Here is a 21,996-nt window from a genome sequence, read left to right as displayed (position 1 = left end):
CTCTGATTGATTAAAAATCATTTTTGCAAAGGTGTATTTTTCTTACATTAAATCCTCTCTTCATTTTTGGAACACGCAAAGAGGACAAAATTCCTTAATTCCTTCAGTCTCTGTCAAGAATGTCGTTTTTCACGCACGCCGCCAAGAGGAAGTTGGACGGAATGAATTGTCAACTAAAGAAGTGAAAGAAATAAAAAAATCCATCTTAAGTCTCCTGGATAACTTCTTGACTACTGACAATCTTGATTATTTATTTTTATTATTGATTATTATTTGTTGGAATTAGATGAGAAAAAATTCCCAAAGCAACTTCTACAGTAAACACTAATACTGGCAAGCTGCTTAATAATTATTGGTGACACATCTATTCATCCATTTTCTAAAACACTCGTGGTGAGGTCGATCCTCGCCGTTGACAAATTGGAAGTCAGTCACAATAGTACCAATACCAACAAGTACTTTTGATACGTAAAATGTACCCTCTAAAAACAATCAGAGATCATTTGAAAGGAATTTCCCTTCAAATTGCACAAATTAGTGGTCATTTTTTTCTTTATTTTTTATTTTTTTTTCTGGAGAGCTCAGTATTGTTCATTCGGTAATTTTACCGATTTGACATGTCATCATCATTGCTCTCTCTCGTTTTTTAATTTTTTTTAAATTTTGTATGCGGGTGAGAATGTGAATGTGCGTGCGTGCGAGTGTGTGTGTATTCATTAGTTCACCTAAAACCTATTTAAAAAAATCCCATACCGTTCACCTAAACCGAACACTTCCAGCCAGAGTCGTGAGGCCGTCAGGAGACCCGAGGAAGGACCAAAGGAAAGAAAGGAAAGTGAAATCCACCACCAGCCAGAGTCCTTCCCCAACCCCAGAGACGTCGAAATTCCAACAAATCGGGGAGACCTCAAGAGACCAAAGGAGAGACTGAGGAAAGGAAGGAAGGACAGACGAAGCAGAGTGAGATCCACAGACACATTAATGGTCATTTTCCATTCTTCTAATTGATCATTTCTAGTCATTTCTTCTAAATTTAAATAAATTGTCCGCCATAGTAAGTACTAATAAATAAGAATGTGAGGTCAGTTGCATGAAAATAATACAGGTGGATGACAAACCACCATCGGAGACCTTTGACTGACAAAACAAGCCCTACAAAAAAATAATAATAATAATAAATAAATGCACCCAGTATTAAAGTTCTGAGAAAGATTCATCATCGTCTGGAGAGCAGAAATAGAAACGTGTGATTAAATGTGCCATCGCTTCCTCCTCGTTTGTTGATTTGTTTGGTCTGCAACATTTTTAGAGGGGAAGTCGACCTTCAACCTTCCTTGACAATGATATGACCTCGCTGGTCTAAACATGACATTCTGATTAATGTTACATTTGTGGAATATGAATTAAGAAGCAAAATCCAGACGTTTTTATCCATCTGCGGGCGGGGGCGGCCATTTTGTCGCTTGCTGTCGACAGAAGATGACGTCACAGTTGCTCAGGGCTCAGGCAACACCCAATCACAGCTTAGCCTGAGAAAACAGGTGAGCTGTGATTGGTTGTTAGCTGACACCTGAGCAACTTTTTAGATCATTTTCAGTCGACAGCAAGCGACAAAATGGCCGCCGCCTGAGATGGATCAAAACAGCTGGATTTTGCTGCATAACTCATCCGACAATCTTGACGGTATTTACCTGCAATCCACATACATGTCAAAATGTACAATATTGGACCGCTAATTAGACAGCAAATGACCGCACTTTGTTTTTCCCATAATGCATTGCTGTATACAGTTAAACACTTGCTGTCGTTTTATCCTGTGGATTTGACAGAAATGTGTTCGTCATTGATGTTGAACACGACTGCGATCTACCAGCGCCGTCATCCGAGCCTGATCATTCATTAGTAAAGACGTTACACAAATGCAAATTAATTTGTTTGTTTTGGGATGAAAAACTCCAGTTGTTGCAATGATTGTGAAACGAAACGATGCGTGCACAGTCGAGTCAATTAACTCTGTGACTAATTGCCACGAGCGTGTCATAATCACATCCCAACGATGCGACGTGGCTCAAAGTCGTTTGAGTGTGTTTTTGCAAATACTTCCTGGATTGATGGATTTGTTGAACTGTGTGTGATCAGCAACAACAATAAACGATATGTTGCCACTTCTCCAAATTTATGACCAATGGGGGGGTTGCCAACTGCTATTGACATGAAGGGTTTGGACTGGGAATGATGATCGGATGGACAAAAGTATTGAGACACATTACGTGATCAATCTGTAAGCGTCCCGTTGACAGCACATTTTTAGACAAGGCCCTTATATATATATATATATATATATATATATATATATATATGTATATATATATATACAGTATATATATATATATATATATATATATATATATATATATACTGTATATATATATATATATATATATATATATATATATATATATAGTATTAGGGGTGTTATAAAAAATCGATTCGGCAATATATCGCGATATTACAGCGCGCAATTCTTAAATCGATTCGGTATGCGGCCGAATCGATTTTTAAACATCCATTTTTTTATGGGAATATTCAACAAAACGTCTTACTTAGGGTTAGGATTCACACATTAAGCATGAAAGAATGTTATATTAGTGCAACATTTAGCCTTAATATTTCATTTCAGTGCTGTTCAGACATGAAACAGACTGCAACCCGTTTGTTAAATGAGAAAAAAAGAGAAAAAGAGAAAAAAAATACATTTTCATACAAATCTTGCAGTGTGCATGTACAAGTTTACACGTTTTCTAAATTTGAGTTAAAAAAAAAAATCGCAATAATCAATTTGTAGATTCGCACCAGGATTAATCGGCATCAAATCGAATCGTGACGGGATTAATCGGTATCGAATCGAATCGTGACCTATGAATCGTGATACGAATTGAATCATATAATAATATAATATAATATATACAGTGGTACCTCGGCTCACGAACTTTTCGCCTCACGAACATTAAATTTGCGAGCATTTTGTCTCGGCTGACGAACTCGTTTTTCGGCGGACGAACCAAATCTCGCGACACGAGAAATCACGAGAAGCTGACGCGCGCTCACGCCGTCCCAGTTCGTCGCCCCCTTTCTTTGAGTGCGGACGTGGTTTGTGTTCGGTAGACATTTTGGAGTACTTTTGAAGTGTACTTTTGCTACCATGGGACCGAAAAAGACCCCACCACAGACTTGTTAAGCCTAAGAAGACATTGAAGAAAATTACGGTCGAGCAGAAGAAGGAGATCATCGACAAACACGAACGAGGTGCGCGTTTGTCAGCATCAAGTGAGAGCATCAAGACCATGTTAGCCAAGTGGAGTGATGCGCAGGATTTTGTCGAACGGTACCATTCAGAAAAGACTGTGGCTATGAGAATCATCAACATGATGAATGATAATGTGATGCCTCAGTTTCGTAAGACCTTACAACTCAGAAAGCAACAGGTGTCAATTAAGAGGTTTTTAGTCAGCAACAAGGATAAAGAGTCTCCTAAGAAGCGAAGAAGAGAAGCCACACCGGAGGACTCGCCTTCCAAACAGTAACTCCCTCCCTCCCTCCCTCCTCCTCCCACTCCATTCCATCAAGCCTTCAACTACTGTACCATCACAAAGGCAAGTTGCAAGTTTTGCAAATAAAAACACTTTATTATACAGTACAGTGTATTTCTTTAATTACAATACAATAGCACATTTATTATACATAAAATAAGGTATATTTTGTGTAGTTTTAAGGCTTTTTTAGGGGGACCTGGGAACGGATTATTCTCATTTCAATGGTTTCCTATGGGAAATACTTGTTTGGAAGACGAACTTTTCGGCTCACATACTCTCTGTGGGAACCAATTAAGTTTGTGAGCCAAGGTACCACTTTATATATATATATATATATATATATATATATACATATACTGTATATATATATATATATATATATATATTATGAGTTGTAACTTAAACAAAAAACAATACAGTGCATACCCAGCTAAAAATCGCTCTGCCAATGATTTTTGATATAAAAGACAATCAACAAAAAGTGCAATCATTTGACTCCATGTAACATTTGAAGCTATTTGTATATTTGAGATCACAAACTCTCTTGTCTAATTGCAATATTGATGCTGTGGTGGCATCTTTGTAAGATTTTTTTTTTCCCCTCCAGCTGCTCACTTACAATCATCGTTTTAATTTGATGTGCCCTCTGCAATATTCATGTTTCTGCAGCACCATTTTTTTTTTATTTTTTTTTTTATTGATTTTGATCATCTCGTTATTTGCGATGGCCTTCGCTGAATTCACGCTTTGCAAAACCACGTACGATCAAATGCGTGTAAGCGAGCGCACGCACATTGATGAGAAAGGTGGGAAAAAAAAAAGCGTCTGTTGACAAAAATCCTGAAACGGATCGACAAAATGGAGCACCCTCATTCGACGCTGATGGCTTCGCTTTGTACTTGCATTGATGTGCGCACGCTTTGTTTCCAACGCCTTCATTATGGATTCAAATGTGCGTGCGTGCGTCCTTGTTGTCTCCTGATAATGCCCAACAGCCTTGAATGAATAATGATCCTCTGTTTATTTGAGCTAAGCTGTTATTTTTGCCTTCTCTCTTAACTACTTTGCACAACATTTCAGTTGAATATTGGGATTGACCAACCGCACAATTCAAACTGTATCATTAACTCTTTGACTGCCAAAAACGTTAAATGACGTTTAGTAAAATCCTATGGAGGAGTGCCAAAGACGTTAAAAGACGTTTTTTCAAAACAGAGGTGAAACTAACCATTTTCTATTGTTGATTACTGAAAAACGGAATAAGGTAGAAACAAACTTTTTTTTCTGATGAAAGATGAGAGTCCAATCTTTCATTTGGTAGTATGTGTGTTTCCATAGTCCAAACACATAATTTTCTGTGGACCTTGAAAGATCAGTCAAAAATGCTTAAATCGGCTGGCACCCACGGCATCCCTTTTCTGAAAACGTCTGGCAGTCAAAGAGTTAAATTGTGTCAAGTACTGTCAGTGATGTGAAATCGGACGATATATAAAGCCCCGCAATGCGTGAATTTTTGAAGCAAGTTTGGACGGCGTGAATCCGATTTGTATTCTGCGGGAGTTGTTTCTTGGCAAACCGCTGGGAGCATTCACACAATTAACCTGAGAGACGCTTTCAAGAGATTTGGAAGGTGCTGCTGTTTTGGCCAGCAACGGAGTTCCAATTGGCTAAGCGGATCGCTATCGTGAAAATGTGTTCATTGGTACTGAAATAACAGAATTAGCATGTTTATCATTATGACTCATTATGATGATTGACTTACAAGCACTCGATTCACTTTAAAAGAGTCATGAGCTCCGATTTACACTCGCTCGTTATTCCTTTCTTTTACGATGTTTTTCCAGACAACATAAATCGCTATAGACGTTAACCCATTCACTGCCATTGACGGCTAAAGACGTCAAAAATTCATTCGAACGGTTTCTATTAGTTGAACTTTTTTTTTTTTCCACTTTTGTTAACAAGAGTATGAACAGCTAGAATTTTTTGTTGTACATTTAAAACAGATATAAAAATTGTGATTAATTGTGAGTTAACTAGTGAAGTCATGCGATTAATTAGGATTAAAAAATAATAATCGCCTGACGCCCCTAATTTTTAATAATCATTTCTCTCTTTTTTTTAATCGCGTCAGGCGATTACATTTTTTTAATTGTAATTAATTGCATGGCTTGAATAGTTAACTCACGATTAATCACAAATTTTGTATCTGTTCTTAATGTACAATCATTTTTTTTTCGAGGTTTTCATACTCTTGTTGACAAAAGTAGAAAAAAAAATGTTAAACTAATAAGAAATAGTTCAAATGAATTTTTGACGTCTATAGCCGTCAATGGCAGTGAATGAGTTAATCCTGTTTGTCTCACTCATCTACTCAAGACTTCACACAATATGTGGAGTTTTTTTTTTAATCTTACCTAAAAACACAAGGTTTCTATTTTAGGAAGGTATTAATTGAATTTCATTTTTTTTTTCCTGGAGAAAAAAATAAAATAAAATAAAAAATACATTTAAAAAATGTAAAAATTTAAAAATAAAATAACCTAATTTCATGACACTATACAGCTAAGTGGATTACAATTACAAACCTTTATACTGACAACAAATGTATTTGTATTCTCGTATCAACTGAGCGACCGTCTCTCAAAAGACATTTTTTCTTCCAACAGCCTTTTTTATAGCCTGAAATGTGCAATTTTCTCATTGGCCATTTGAAATTGAGCCCTTTGGATTCTGCCTGGCACAAACACACACTGACAAGCGACTAAATCATATGTTAGAGTTTTTTTGCGTGCTCGTTCGTATAAGTCAAGTAAAGAACAGCGAACCTTCAAGAGAAGCCTGAAGTCAAGGTGTCGGGTCCGGGACCGCCCGGGAGGTTAAGGCTGCTGTTAAAAAAAAAAAAGGTCAGAGAGAAGGTGATAATATAGTCAGCAAATGATGAGGCCGGCGGAGATGGTTGATCCGATCGGGGCAGCACACGGTGTGGGTTTGCTCTCCGCGAAAGCTCTATGATCAAGACGCGATAACTCAGGGGAGCTGCCTTGGCTGCCTGCTGACACTCAACACTTTGTCAGCACTTTTATTTATTTTTTTTTTAAGACATGCTACCGTCCTACGACTCGGAAAAAGAAAAGGAGAAATATAAAGGGAACGAGACAAGATAAGAACAAATGGACCTTGAACAAAAAGTGAAACGGCCCTCATGTACGATGCAGTTCAACAATTATTATTATTATTATTATTATTATTATTATTATTATTATTATTATTATTATTATTGTACAACTTACAGGCTTGGCAAATAATAATAATAATAATAATAATAATATTTATTAATAATATATTATTATTATTTGCCAAGCCTGTAAGTTGTACAGTAATAATAATAATAATAATAATAATAATAATAATAAGTAGTCATTAGTGCTGTCACTATCAAATATTTTTAGAATAGATTAATCCATCGATCATTCAATCGATTCATTGACTAATCGGATTCATTTTAATTCAGCATTAAAAGTGTATTACAGTAAAAAAATAAAATAAAATAAAAAAATCCCCGATTACTGATAACCAGTGATTCTTTATTTCATACTTCGTATTCGTATAGTGATTAAAAGGGGGGGGGGGGGGGGATTGATGTTACCGTTGATGTAACCGGTTTGGTCATAACCAAAATAAACAATAGATGTTTTTTAATGTCTTATTTTGATTCGATTTGATTGATTTTGATTAAATATAGAAGATAGTCAGTATTCTTTCATGAAGGACTACAGAAAACAGTCGACAAATACTGTTGATATGCTGAAATTGGACAATTTTAAATAAAAAAAAAAATGGCTCCAAACGATTACTTGATTAATAAAATAGTTCCTTTGGTTTTGTCGATTAATTTGATAATCGATTACTAACTCGATTACTAACCCTAACCCACTAATTTGGACAGCTCTAATAATTATAATAATCATAATAACTGAATGGGTTGGCCCATGAGCAATAGGCGGGATAAAAATAACAAAACATTGCTCTCAAACTTGAATGTGAGAGCAATTTGTTTGGTCCCTAAAATGAAGATTTGGGCACCGTGGCCAATCGGACTCAGCGGCCTCTAATTGTTCTTTTCTGTTCTCTTCATGCCGACGGCCCCCCTGGTTGCTTTCTAACGTTCTCTTTTGCATCCTGGTGATTCACAAGACTGGAATTGGACACGCGCTCCCTGGTTGACGCTTTATTTTGTGCCGTCTCGCTCGCTGCCCCCGCACCCCCTCCGCACCCCCCCCCCCCCGCACCCCCTTTCCGCCGACGTGTTTGGTGCAGTTGATGAACCGCGGTGAAGCTGTTAATTCCCGGCGCAGCGAGCGCACACACCGGAGGAGGCGGGGACGCAAGCGTTCGCAGCTCGGCATACCTTGGGATCCTCCGGCCGGGCGGGAAAATAGCCCAGCCGTCGCCACACTTGCATTAGTGTGCGTGACGGACACAAAGGGTGCGCTAAAGTGACGGTCGAGTCAAATAACAGCTGCCATTTTGATACACTCGATAACACTGTTGGCTGATTTAAGATTACATACTGTGCTAAAAAGCATTTTTAAAAGGTTCGCTTATAGGATATTGTCAGTGTACTGATAAATCCACTTTATGACTACTGGATTTTTTTTTTTTTTTAATCATACTATGGTTGTCAATTGCTTCTTGCATATAAGGTGGACAAAGGGTGACCATGACTAAGCATCCTATTTTGGGTCTCAAGTCCCAGTCTCATCATTTTGTCTCACTTAGGAATCATGGCAAATGTCGTCCTGCTAGCCTAATGTTGCGGTCGCGGGTCAGACCGAACATAAGCGCAGCTTTTCTGCTGGCATATTTCCATTGTTATAATGCGGGAGCGGTGCGAGGTAAACTTCATAGCCGCTTTTCGATAGCTTCCGGGACCGAGCAAAAAAAGATTGGATAATGGTGCGTTATTTATAGCTTAACTGTAAATCAAGATAGCATTTAGCATTAGCTACAGCAATAACAGAAGAAGAATGACTGGCAATTAAATTTGTTATAAATAGATCCTGGTGAGTAAAATTCTAGTGTCTAGTATTTTAATTTTTAAAATGTGTTTACCGTTTACCAGTATTCGCTGGGAATAGCGAACAAGCTGACTCGTGAATGGCCTAGAAGAGATTGCAATTTTAACCATAAATATACCACAAATTATCATCCCAAAATAATTTAATAGCATTTCATATGCTTTTTAAAAACACTCTTAACTCATTTGCTCCCAAACATGTATAAAAAAAGGCCTATTTTAAATATTGCCATGGTCCCCAAAACGCTTTAAAAAAAAAAAATAATAAATAAATAAAATATATATATATATTTTTTTTTTTTTTAATGCTAGAGCATACATAAGGCTTTGATGCAGCCTCTGACCTGAAGGGAATGGTTGAAGCAATGGTAGTAATTACAAAAAATGGCCAAAAGGTGGCAACAGAGTATAAGAGATCAACCAGGGCCATGTTGCATCAAGCTCTTTTCCCCACTGTTGTGAATATTAATGAAGCTTAGCTATATATTCTAATGATAATTGCTGCAAAACAGAAACAGATACAAATGTATTTTTTTCCTGATGAAAGAAGAGACAATTTTTTTCTTTAGTTTTTTTTTTTCAGCAATAGAACACAATCTTGTGTGGGCCTTGCAAAATCAGTCCAAATCCAGTCAAACAGCCAGGAGCGAAGGAGGTTGCTTCAGTGAAAATGGCTGCCAGCTACACTAGCTACACTAAACAACACGCTAATGCACAATTATCCAATGTACACCATTTTCTGATGATGGGGATGATAAACGACTAAAACTAGTGTTCCCATTAGGTATAGCGATTTTCCTCTAAGGTGTTGTACCGGGTTTCACTTATTTGATGGTGTGTTGAGACCTAGTTTGGTGATTCAAAGCCGTCCTGGGCGCCGCCATCTTATCTGACTGTCTATCACAAATCAAACACCGCCGCTGTTCGATTTGTGATGGCAAGCGAATCGGTGGCTGGGAGCAAAGCCAGCGCGTGTGGGCGGAGGTTACGCCCACACGCTGACCTCCGGCCTTCCGCTGCGAAAGTTTGCTCGAGCAGCGGACAACTAGTTTGATGTTTTTTGGGTGCGTTTACGGCCAAACGCAGCTGCTCGCATTTGGAATTCAAGAGGTACTACAAAATATAAGAATGGACGGAATTCCGAACTGTGAATTTGTTTCTGGTTGGATTGTAAAAAACTCAACCTTGCGCTATAATATTCAACCATAAAAGTTGTTATTGTGCTAATGAACTGTCCTTCATATTAAATATGATCTGCCAAGAGGAAGGTGAGCTGTACTCTTCTTGATGCTAGAGTAGCGGTTCACGTACGATATGTGGGAGGGAAACGGTTGAATGGGAAGAAATATCCGACTGTCAGCTGATATTGTTGTCATCGCTAAAAGCTTCCTCATAAATGAAAATGAGCAAAATCCCATCTGAATATAACCCTTTGTCCATTTCTCCCTTCGCATGTGTCCAATCCATCCAAAGTATTAACCTGCGCATTTCAGTCTGCTTTGCATCCGCTCGGCAGCGCCACCTTGCATCATAATAACGTCTGGATGGAAGGTCATTATTTGTGCATTAGCTTTGCTCCGACGGGCGCCCGGTGGCTTCGTGTTTAAGGACGCAAACGCGGCGTGTGAAATGAGGACACTTTCCTGAGCTGTGTTTATGACAAAGAGGAAACGGCTTTGACATTTTGGGAGATGCTGCAGGGCGCATCGCAATGCTGCGAAAACTAAACTTCAAACATGGCGAGTTCTCGCCTCGGGCGTTAGCATTAATGGGCTAGCATTGTTTTTCTGGGGAAATGCATGAGTCACTGTAGGTAACTTACTTTACTTAATTGGGAAAAAGAACATGAGCAGAGTAGCTTCTTGGTATTAAGAAGCGGTTGTCAAACTTTTTATACCAAGTACCAAAAATACTCTCCAAGTCATGACTAATAGTAGTGTAGTGCGGGGAGAAGTGTTAATTAAAGAGAAAAAAAACAAGGCAGGTGGTTTATTATAAGTACATTTGAACGGTCACACTGTGAAACAGGAAAATGAAAATTTGCACTTGAATAATGATTCAATCAAACTGCATTACATAAAAAACGCTGTCTAAACAGAGATAAATATTTGAAAACAAAAACAATTAAAGTTAAATCTAACCAGAAGTACTACCCACAATTCAAGAATAACCAAAGAGTGATGTTTTCACATTCCTAAAAATTCTCTTTTACTGTCAATGTCATCTGGGCAGCTTATCCAGAATGTTTAATCTCTTTGAGCATGCGGCCAAAGATGGCGATAATAATGATTGGAATGACTATTGAATTTGTAGGAAATTTGAAAATATTACTGTGTCATCAGTGTAAAGATGAATTTGACAGTCAGAACAGACTTTTGAGAGGTTATTGCTAAATAAATAAATAAATAAATACAATTGATAAATATAGAGAATGAAAGAGGACCTAAAGATGAGCCTTGCGGTACACCTTTGTTAATGGCTATCCTGAAAAGAAACACAATGGCTTCTCTGATGAAGAAAAGAGTTGAAAAATAATAACGAGCAAACTTCTATTATCCAACTATCGTGTTCCCTCGCTACTTCGTGGTTCAATTATTGTTTGTTGATTGTATCGCGGATTTTCATTGTTAACCATTTGTGACATTTATAACGCGGTTTCTGGTTAAGGTAAGCCATTTTAGGATTTAAAAAAAAACTCAACTGAAATGATTAAGCCGACATTTTGTCGCCATCTACCTGCATCTTTGACACTGAGTGAAAATTAGACAAATTGGTGCAATCTGGATCCATTAAACATACCCATGGCCATAAAACTTTTATGCCGTTCCATCACCGCCAAATTCTTAATGCGCCACCCTTGGACGTCTGTCCCCCGTGGGACCCTTTAACTTTGAGCCTCATCTAAATCCCTTCTAATATTTCTTGAAGACGTCAGCGTACATTTCCAAGTCTCCGATCTGCGATAAACCTTTTGCTTTATGACGGCTGTCCAGACCAGCGCGCTCGGCTTCCCGCGTTTGGAGGCGCTCGCAAACGTCCTGCTCATCAGGATGACTGACTTTACAGGCCCTCTCTGTACCATCGGCGCTCACATTTGTGCACAGAAGCGGGGAAAATACCTGCACTTTGTCCGGCCAGGACCAGCTGCTGCTGTAGACGCGGCGCAAGAATAAAAAGGACCTTTGCTGTCGCCGTGCTGTGCTGCGAAAGCATTCAGAGCAGATGAAGTGTCTCTCACTGTTAACTATAAAAATGATTCAGAGTTGATGTGAAAAGATGGAATACCTTGAAAGGATTCACATTATTAGTGTATTGCTTTTAAGGTTAAATACGCTCCAGTGACGGAGCCTGATACTTGAAACTTTTCAACAAGCCAAAAATTGCTCGCTTGGTTTATTTCCAGGTCGGCTGTTGTCTTTGGGAATATGACTTTGGTCATTTGTGACTCAGCAAAAGGAAATGTCATCACAGGTCATCATGAGTCAGCTCGCAATTAGAGGTGGCTTTTTTACGCTTTCCGAGATTGCGTAATGTATCAAAACAGATAAGAATAGCAGCTCATTTCCAGACAAAATTATGCATGTAAGATCATTTCATAAAAACCCGGGCGGACGATTAATGAGTATTAAACCTAATAAATCTGTCCTTATCTGAACTGCCGTAATGGAACAAATAACGTCGACTCCAGTCTAAATTTGAGTCATCAAAACATTTTTAACTATGTAGTCAAAATGTACAATGTTCACATCAATGTATCATTTTTTTTTATCAAGGTTCTTAATGTGATGCCCAGGAAAAAAAAATGTGACTTGGTCAGTAGGAAGAAAGAAAAGTCGCCTGGTATGAATATTTTTAGACCAGCAGCAATGGAACAAGCCAAAGCTAGCCAAGCTAGCCAAGCTAACCAAGCTAACCGCTATTCACAGCCACAACCGTCTTACCATCGTTCTTTCTGACAAGCGCAGACGTATGAAGACTGTCAGCTTTGTCGGGTTGGACATTTTGCTGCGCCGCACAGTGGGGAGGAGTCTTTGGCAAATTGTCCCGATGGAAGACGAGATGCTAAAAAGACTTGATTAGCGACTACCACAAGCTAAACGTTGATGCAGAGTAGTCAAGTTGACTTGTTAACTACACGGTTTAACCCCTAGTAAATACGGTAGGTAGGAAGAAAATAGCAATCAAGTCACTTGGTGGACAGTGTCATGATTTGTTGATTTGGTTTTGACGAGATTGAGTGTTTTGTCCACTTGTTTTCGTCAGACCAGTTCCTTGTGTCTACAAATCAGTTGCTCGTCGTCTCATCTGTTTGTGTTTTAGTGGTGAGTGTTTTGTTTCTTGGTGTTACTTTGTTTGTTTGTTTTTTTGCGCTTGTTGATCTTGCATTTCATTTGTCCTCAGTTGCCTGCCCTGGATAACATTTTTGTTTTTGATAATACATTGTTTTGTTCAGCACACCCTGCACTTATGATCCTAATCCATACCAAACTTTGATAGACAGACTGGCAGGCAGGCAGTAAAAATGTGCTTCCCCAAAAGATAATGTTATAATTGTTAAAACGAGAGAAAAAAATATGGTAAGCACAAAAATGCTAAGGGCTAGTTAGCAACATGCGTTATGCATTTAGAGTACAACTGACAAATTGCAACAACTATTAACGTGTTGTTTTGTATGGTTAGCATGTCTGCCTCACAACCAAAAGGTTCTGGGTTCAAATCTCAGCTCAGGGCTTACCTTGTCTCCTGCCAAGTCAATACGCTCCAACTGAGCCGTGAACCTAAACCGGATAAATACAGAAAGTGGACCAATGACTGACTTGACCAGCTAAAATTCAATACATCTCAGATATTTGAGCTCTCAAAACGCAAACTTGATTCTACCAGCTTCTCTTCATCAGAATATTCATTATGTAATATTTTCAAATATGGTGGAGTAAGCGAGCAGATTTTGAAAAATAAATGGCTTCATCAAGCCGGCGAGAAAAAAAAGAAGAAGAGAAGAGAGAGCCGAGAGAGAATAATGGGGTGCTTGAAACAGTGAGAGCAGAAAAAGCACAGTGGTATTAAAGTACATAGAAAATCTGCTCCAGTACTTAATGACACTGGGAGATGTAATTGATTACTGTTATCAGCGGGGAGGCAGTTACAGTAATACAGACAATGGCGGCCATGATGCACTGCCCCCGCGATGTTGTGTTGAACTGATAGAAAGTGACTGAAAGAAATGTCATGAGAGAGGAGCGAAGAAATGAGGTGAAAGTGAGACAAAGGATGATGAAGATGTTCTAATAATAACGCCAGCGTTCATACATCAGCGTCGTCCTTCCTTTGGGCCAACATTTGATCTTTGCTCTCGCGCTTTCATTTTCACCACGTCATCCATATTGTCCCCATCAGCAGGCTTTCGTCATTATTTACGCTTGATCAATAAGCCCCGATTGCACTCGGGTGACGGCCATTCGTCTCCCTCTCACCTATTTTTCCCCCTTTTCAGCCCATTTCGCGGCCGTCCCGCGGCTCGGCTCTTTCATCAAGTCCGCCCTCGTTCATCACTCGTCTTTTCGCCGTCCTCACCTGCTTTTTTGTCCTGCTCATCCATTCTCCGCCCTGCCGCAAAGTCTCGACGGCTCGTCGGTGGGCGCGCGGTGGACGCAGCACGGCGGACGCAGCGCGGCGACCTGCTGGGAGGAGAAAATATGTAAAAGCAAAGCATGATGGCACATGTTTTATCAATAGAGGGCTGACAAATTGGCATGTTCAAAGTCTTCCAGGATTGCGGCACTGCATTTTTCAAAACAGTGAGCATCTTGCTATTACTTCTACAGTGGCTACTTTGACATGAACGATGAATGCTCATTGATAGAATACATTTTTTTTTTTTTTTTTTACTCAGTGATTCCCAGCCATTTTCACCGAAGCAACCCCCTTCGCTCTCGGCTGTTTTACTGGATTTTGACTGATCTGAAAATTTGGAACCTACCAAAAAAAAGATTAGAGTCTCTTCTTTCATGAGGAAAAAAAAAGAACATTTGAATCTGTTTTCGTTTTGCAGCAATTAGCATTACAATATAGCTAAGTTTAATCAATATTTACATTCCTGGTGAAAACTGTCAAAAAGGCACCGTTTTATCTCTTATACTCTGCTGCCACCCGCTGGCCGTTTTTTTTGCAATAATTATCATTGCTTTAAGCCACCTCTTCCTGTCAGAAGCTTCATCAAAGCCTTTTGTATGCTCTGGCATAAAAAATAAAAACATAAAAACGTTTAAATGCGTTTTTGCGAGTGCAGGACAAAGTATTAAAAAAACGTATTTATATGTTTTGGGGTTCGAAGGAGGTGATGTCACTGGCGAATAAACAAAATGATATAAAACACATTTTTTTGTAGTGTTTCTGTTAATTAATTTGTCTCCCACTTTTCTTACAATATGTTAAAGGCATTTTGGTTAAATGTGACCAAGACATAAATAAATATGAATTCAATGTGTAAAAAAAAAAAAAGCATTTACTTTTGGTGTGGTGTGGTGAAGTTTGGTCGAAAGCATAAAGCCTTTCAAAATGATAATAATATTAATAATTAAAAAAAAAAAAACTATTTTAATAATAAGCTGCTTGGGGATGCTACATAAACAAAATAATCTTGAAAAGCAATTTATGAATTAGAAAGGTAATCTGCATCGTAAACTTTTTCTGAATAAAGCGTTACAGTTAATATGAAGCTAAAATTGTGAACCCTTTGGAAAGTTTACTCATAAATTGTTGCTAAATGCTAGTCTGAACTTTGTCTAATTTGCAAGAATAAACAAACCGTCTGCTCAAACGCTTGGTAGCAACAAAACAATAACCTCAAGTAAACGAAACTTTGCTCAAGTTGCAGATTGGATGTGCACAAGGTTCTGATGAATATTGGAGCATTTACCAGAAAATGTACTTTTCAATTTGAGTTGGCTTTTATGATGGAAATAACAGGAACTAATTGAAGTCCATTGTCAGATTCAACTTCTCAATAACAAAGCTTCCAAACAGTAATAACCGAGATTGTAATTTCATCACTCAACTCTTGTTTTAAAAAGTGAACCAAAGAGGAACTCGTTGATTTGGTGTTGCCCTTTAATGAGCATCCAACTCCAACTACTTTGTGACTTTCCAATCTGAGGCGCTCCAATAAAACACTCGCATCCAAATGAAAGCTTTGAAAATGATGCGGGGAAGCGCATCAATACGCGAGAGCAATCTGCGAGATGAACGTTGTTGTAATCGCCCTTTGTCAAAATCAAGTCGATTTACGTTCCGCCTTTTACGAGCAAAGCGCTTCATCAGTGATAGTTATGGCGCAATCATTTGGGACGCTTTCCAATGATTTTCTTATTTGCTCCTTCGTGTGAACTTATGAGGAAAGCCAACTTTTACCAAAGTGAATGTGCTTCGTGTGTGTGTGTGTGTGTGCACGTTGCTATTCCCAGCTGTCTTTTTTTGTGCAGAATTGCCTCCATTGTGCGCTACTTTGCCGGTCATGCTTGAAATAACCTGAGCTAAGCTGCCTTGCTGTAAATTGATAGGGGAGCACGCGAGAGCTTTACTCAAAATGTGTACAAGGAAAAACAGCACGCATTTCCATGTTTGGCCTAATTTGCCCAAATGAACCGGGAGACCGCTGGAAACTCACGGACTCGAGTCAAGCTTGTGAATCCTGTCAGTGCGCTCGACAAAAGGCAAGGCAAACGCTGTTCCTGAGTGAACAATCACAGACTTATTTGTGTGATCATTCCGGATACAAATGGCCGCCGCTTCAGCTCCTCTGTTGGAACCTCCTCATGGAAATGTGGCGTGCGCTCTTCGACGGGGTCTTAAAAGTTTCCATCTTTCATTCAAACGTTTCAAATAAACACTATTGGTTCTCTGACTGCTAACTTACTAAGTCACTGAAAGTTAGCTGGTTAAATTACGTTACAGTGTGCTACACGTTTCTACACATTTCATTTAAACAAAATTTCAAATGATCACTATTGATTCTCTGAAATCTAAGTTACTAAAGTTACCCAAAATTATTTGGTTAAAATTCCATGGTCTTCCAACGCTGCAAATAAAATAAAATATATATATTTTTTTATTGGCATAACTTGATCGTGACTTTTTCCTTATACTCTTTAATGTGCCTAAAACTTGCATGAAACCACACTGCCCCTAAGTGGCCAATTTGTGTACAACATGAACAGTGCTCCCAATAAAGGCACACACAAACAAGGGTAAGACAGTATAAACATTTATTTATTTATTTTTTTTATTGATTTGAGGACATTTAAAATCGATTCTGAATCGTACTAAATGAGAATCTTTGAGAATGATGATGAATCGATTTTTTGGCCACACCCCCTACGTTCAATGCTTCTACAATGCATTCAAACAACATTTCAAATGATCACTGTTGGTTCTCTAAGTTACTAAAGTTACCCAAAGTTATTTGGTTAAAATTCCATGCTCTTCCAATGCTGCAAATAAAATAAAAAATAAAAAAAAATTTATTGGCATAACTTGAGCGTGACTTTTTCCTTATACTCTTTAATGTGCCTAAAACTTGCATGAAACCACACTGCCCCTAAGTGGCCAAATTGTGTACAACATGAACAGTGCTCCCAATAAAGGCACACACAAACAAGGGTAAGACAGTATAAACATTTTTTTTTTTTTTTTATTGATTGATTTGAGGACATTTAAAATCGATTCTGAATCGTACTAAATGAGAATCTTTGAGAATGATGATGAATCGATTTTTTGGCCACACCCCCTACGTTCGATGCTTCTACAATGCATTCAAACAACATTTCAAATGATCACTATTGGTTCTGACTACTAACTAAGTCACGGAAAGTTACTATTTCTAAAAGACTATTAAGTCTACTAAGTTGATCCAACTGACAAAATAATGTTGAATTTGCATATATATTTTATTATGAGGACATAATACAATTTGCATTTCCAAAAGCACATAAATGCAAGAATGCATAGCTTAAAGCTTCATACAGTGCGTTTCTATTTTCTACTATAACACAATAAACATGATTGTGTCATGCGCAGGAGTGTGCAAATTATATATATATATTCCCCCAAAAAGTGAAACTAACTACATGGGGGGACAAAAATGGCAACACTTGTTTACCTTCTGGCACTGAAATGTGAAGTTACTGGTAATAAAAATGTAAACTTTCTTAGAAATGCGACACCTCCTCCTCCGCTCATCTATTTACATCCGAGCACACTGTAAGAAAAAAAAACAAAAAAAACCTTAGCCAAACCCGAGAGGTCTTTCATCGTTATTAATGTCAATATGGAAATGTCCTCATAAAGGCGGGCTATTGTTAGCCTTAAATTAGCATTGAACGCTGCTTCGTTACGAGCGCGCGTTTGTTTGAAAGAACGCCAAAATGGAGTGCGTTGCGTTCAACCGAGACCAGACTGGAAGCGACGCGCTCGTGCTAAACAGCTGCTTCATGTAACGCCGTTTGCTCTATTGTGAATTCATACAAATGCGACGATGAAAAACAGGAGCTCGTGCAAAAATATGAATCGGGAATACGCTGCTTTTCATGAAATATTCAGCGCGCGAGTGACACAAAATCCGTTTACTCTCATTTCATATTCACCTGGAAAGTGTAAGCTAGTCGACTTCTTCGATGTATAATGTATGAATGTGAATCTGCATGCAAATCATGCTTGAGATGACTTAAAAGTGATGAATGCAGGTACATTTAAATTCTTCCCCTTTATTAGGCTAATCTGAGAATAATACATTCACAGGACAGAGCGACGGCGGCAGCGGCGGCGGCGGCGGCGGCGGCGGCGGCGGCGGCAGGCTGGGAGCAAATTATGAACATCTGCCTGAGACCTATACACAAAGACGGAGCCAATTATCGCTCATGACACACTTAAAGGCCTTAATGGGCACATCAAAATAAAAGTCTGTGCTGCGGCAGATCACAGTCTCCTTGATAAGTCACCACAACGGCTGAGCGATGAAAGGAAGTGCACGGCGAGTCAAGCGCCAACTAGCCCCAAGACTACCCGGCTTTATTTTTAGTCGCCAATCTGTTTGTTTGTGTGCTCGAGAGTGGCTAATAAAAAAAATTATTAAAAAAAAAAAAAAAAAAAAAAACGGGCCGCGTGCTATTTTTAAATGGGTTTAATCAGCCAGAACGGCACAAGCGTGCAACGTACGTCTTATCTCCATATGTTTCTGGCCTATAAATTCATTCCAGCTGTGTCTGATTCGACATCAACTCCGACGCACAGCAAATGATATTGACATGAATATGCATTGCGATACGCATGTCAACATGAACAAAGACTCAGCGAAGATTCAGGAAGTGATATTGAGGGGAAATTAGCTTAGAAGGGTGCTTTATTTACGTTTTTAAAAAAAATAATAATAATTTTACAGGCGCTGTAAGTAAGACAGCGTATTAGGGCAACGTATAAAAAAAAAAGCGTTTGAAATTTTATTTTTTGTGCCAATACTTTTCGGTCGGGTTTTCAAATACGGAGATAATAATTGCTTTAGCAGACATGAACCATATCATGTTAAGCATTCGCACTTTGAAACATTTGGTACGGCCAGTGACAAAGACGCGTTCCGTTCTTGTATTCGAAAAAAAAGTATTTCGTTTCTAGCTTATTCCGTTCTTTAGTCACCACCATTTGAAATTCGGTCATTTGAGTGACATTGAGCCAAAATCGAAACGATGAGGAGAAAACGAGCTTTTTGTGAAAAGATGCATTTTCTGCACAACGGTGACTTTGACACGTTCATTTTTTTTTTTGTTTAGTGACGCTTTGTGAATTCGATTTCATGAGAGAAATCTTTGATCATTGGATTGGACGTACCAGTGAAAAGCCTCGAAAAATACAAAAAAAGTTAGAAAAAAAAAACGATTTGCACAGGTGGACAGCGTTGGGCACGGAAAAATGGCCGCAATGTTGAATTTACAAGCCACAAAGGAGGAAAGGAACAGAAGAATTTCAGGAAGTGTGCTTGCTCTGATGTCATGTTGGAGGCGGTACTTGAAAACCTTAAAAAGTTTGTGCAGGGCTGCTGAACTGAATAAATCATGACTCTTATCCCAAACAACTGTAATGGGGGAAAGATACACTTGAAATTGTTTTCATTTTTATATCCACAGCATGCATGCAGTAAAAGCAAAAAAATGGGGTTGTTGGGTGAATCCCAAGCAGGCGCTTGCTTACCTGGGCGGAATTCGGTGCGTTATGCAGAATCGGCTAAGTGGGCGAACGGGCTGCATATGAACACACTGCTTGTAATTTCTGTCTGAAGAGTCATTTGGAAGCAGCTTGTACAGTACAGCAGATAAATTGGCCGCTTAATGCGAGGGATCAAAAACCCATATGAAGAGCATTAATATACATTTCAATGCTTTGCCGCTTTCATAATCTAACAATGGCTGATTGCATTTTTATTTTTTTATTTTTTTTTTTAAATAGCACCATTCCTGCATTGAATAAGCCGCTTTCAAGCAGGCCAGTAGGAAATGTTAATGTTAGGAATTGCTCTATTTTAATCTCACTTGTGTGCAGGCAAGCATGGACGCAAATATATGTGCGTGCTTCTATAAATGGCATGAATAATCACACTTCAGTGGCGATTGCTGCAATTAATAAATGGGAAAAAAAAAAGTTCAATGCGCATACTTTATGAATATAAAGTAGAGTAAACCACCATTAGATGGTGAGGATTAGCTATAGTTTTTTTGTTTTGTTTTGGGGCTTTTCTCCGTGAGGAAAACAGGACAAATTACACAGGAATTGAAGACCAAAACAGTAGAACTAAGGTATTGTATAATAGAGGACACGTGATTTTATTGAAGACTGCATTAATTAATAGCGGTCACGCTTGCCACTGCATTCTAGGAAGTGTGCTGTAAAAAATTATTTAAGAAATGATAGCTCAGATTTAAAAATGCTTTTAGCCGTGTACCATTACAATTTCTACCCACGATCTTTAAAAAGTCTGACCTGATTTTTTTCTTTTTCATAACAGGCAGTATAAAACTTCAATGTTCCAATCGTGTTTTATTGTAAAACACTGAACGATATCTGTGAAACAATACAAACGGGTTGTTGTAACTGCATATGAAGTAGTTCTCTTCAATAAAAATGAAAAGCCTATTAGTATTTGGTGCATTTATTTTAAAGGATCTGCCAATTCCCAAAATTCACGAAATAGGGGCTGATCTCAATTCCAACCTACCGATTGGTGCGCACCCCTAATAGTTTTCCTCCACTGTTGTTTTCTCACATTTTCTCTGTCTACCCCTTCTCGAACCTCTCTCTGCCCGACGACATTTCAAATAAATATCCAACATCATCCAAAAAGCACAACAAAAGGAGCATTATAAATTAAAACCTAGAGATCGAACAGCACCGTTATCAGTTATCGGTATTGGGCCGTTACTCTGCCTTATTTCAAGGTATCTGTATCGGCCAAAAGTACGAGTGGTATCGGTCAATTCTCAATCTAGATTCTCATGGGAAATCACCGGGCTTATCCTCTTGCTCAAGCAGCACCTCTCCTGTCGTTGTAATTAGTTTTGAGTACTATTAACTGTATACGTCCGCTTAATTATTGCTTGGATGTCAACACGACTGCCGTGTAAAGAAATGAATTAAAACAACAACACTTGTGATTCTAAGTATTTTCTCCTCATCCACTTCCATCCTTCATTATGGACTCCTCATGTCGCCGTAAATAGAGCTACTTTCCTGTTTTCATTCCTCCGGTTAATTAAAGTGCATACGGTACACGTGGCGAATGGGCACGCAAGAGCACGCTTCTTCTCTCCACTTACTCGAGGATGGCCAGAAGCAGACTCCGCTCGCTCCCCAGGACGCAAAGACGACAGTTTGCTTCTATCAGCAGAATATTACCCAGCACGACTCCTCATATTTGCGCACGGCCTCCCGCAGCTGCCGCCGCGTTTGCCATCCATTTTCTCCCGCATGGCGCCCATTTCTCAACAACACAAAAAGTGCAATCCTCTCAAATTCTCTCTCTTCTTTTCCCCTCAGTCATGCGTGTCGAGGGTTATTGATGACATTGATTTTTTACTTGGCAAAGTGGACTCATCAAGCACGTTAGCGCATTTAAAAGTAATAATAATAAGAGCGGGAAGTTCTCTCAGAGCAGGGCTGGCCTCTGGCAAGATCCATTTCCCAAGAAGGTGCGCAGAAGGAAGATTATTACGTGTGTCTTTTCACACAAGACTACACATAACTGATTTCGAGGCGTCCATTTTGTATTTCTTTTTGACTGTA

The 21,996-nt window shown here is 38.8% G+C and overlaps 1 protein-coding gene across 5 annotated transcripts in view; it reads right to left on the bottom strand.

Moving 5' to 3' along the window:
- Window positions 1–218: 218 nt before the first annotated feature.
- LOC144036137 (uncharacterized) overlaps window positions 219–21,996 on the bottom strand; it is a 134,475-nt gene continuing 112,697 nt past the window's right edge. For 4 of the 5 annotated variants that reach the window (XM_077546502.1, XM_077546504.1, XM_077546503.1 and 1 more), the window contains 3 exons: window positions 14,248–14,354; window positions 13,409–13,451; window positions 10,699–11,874 (listed from right to left, as the gene is read on the bottom strand). In XM_077546502.1, the coding sequence (XP_077402628.1) occupies window positions 11,586–11,874; window positions 13,409–13,451; window positions 14,248–14,354 (439 nt within the window). In that variant the 3' untranslated portion in view covers window positions 10,699–11,585. Of the gene's footprint in view, window positions 928–6,421; window positions 6,482–10,698; window positions 11,875–13,408; window positions 13,452–14,247; window positions 14,355–21,996 lie in introns of those variants that run through there. The other variant, XR_013288592.1, reaches the window with a different exon arrangement.

This window comes from Vanacampus margaritifer, chromosome 16, assembly GCF_051991255.1.
Source record: "Vanacampus margaritifer isolate UIUO_Vmar chromosome 16, RoL_Vmar_1.0, whole genome shotgun sequence".
In the NCBI taxonomy this organism is placed as follows: domain Eukaryota; kingdom Metazoa; phylum Chordata; class Actinopteri; order Syngnathiformes; family Syngnathidae; genus Vanacampus; species Vanacampus margaritifer.
This window is presented reverse-complemented; position numbering and strand designations above follow the sequence as displayed.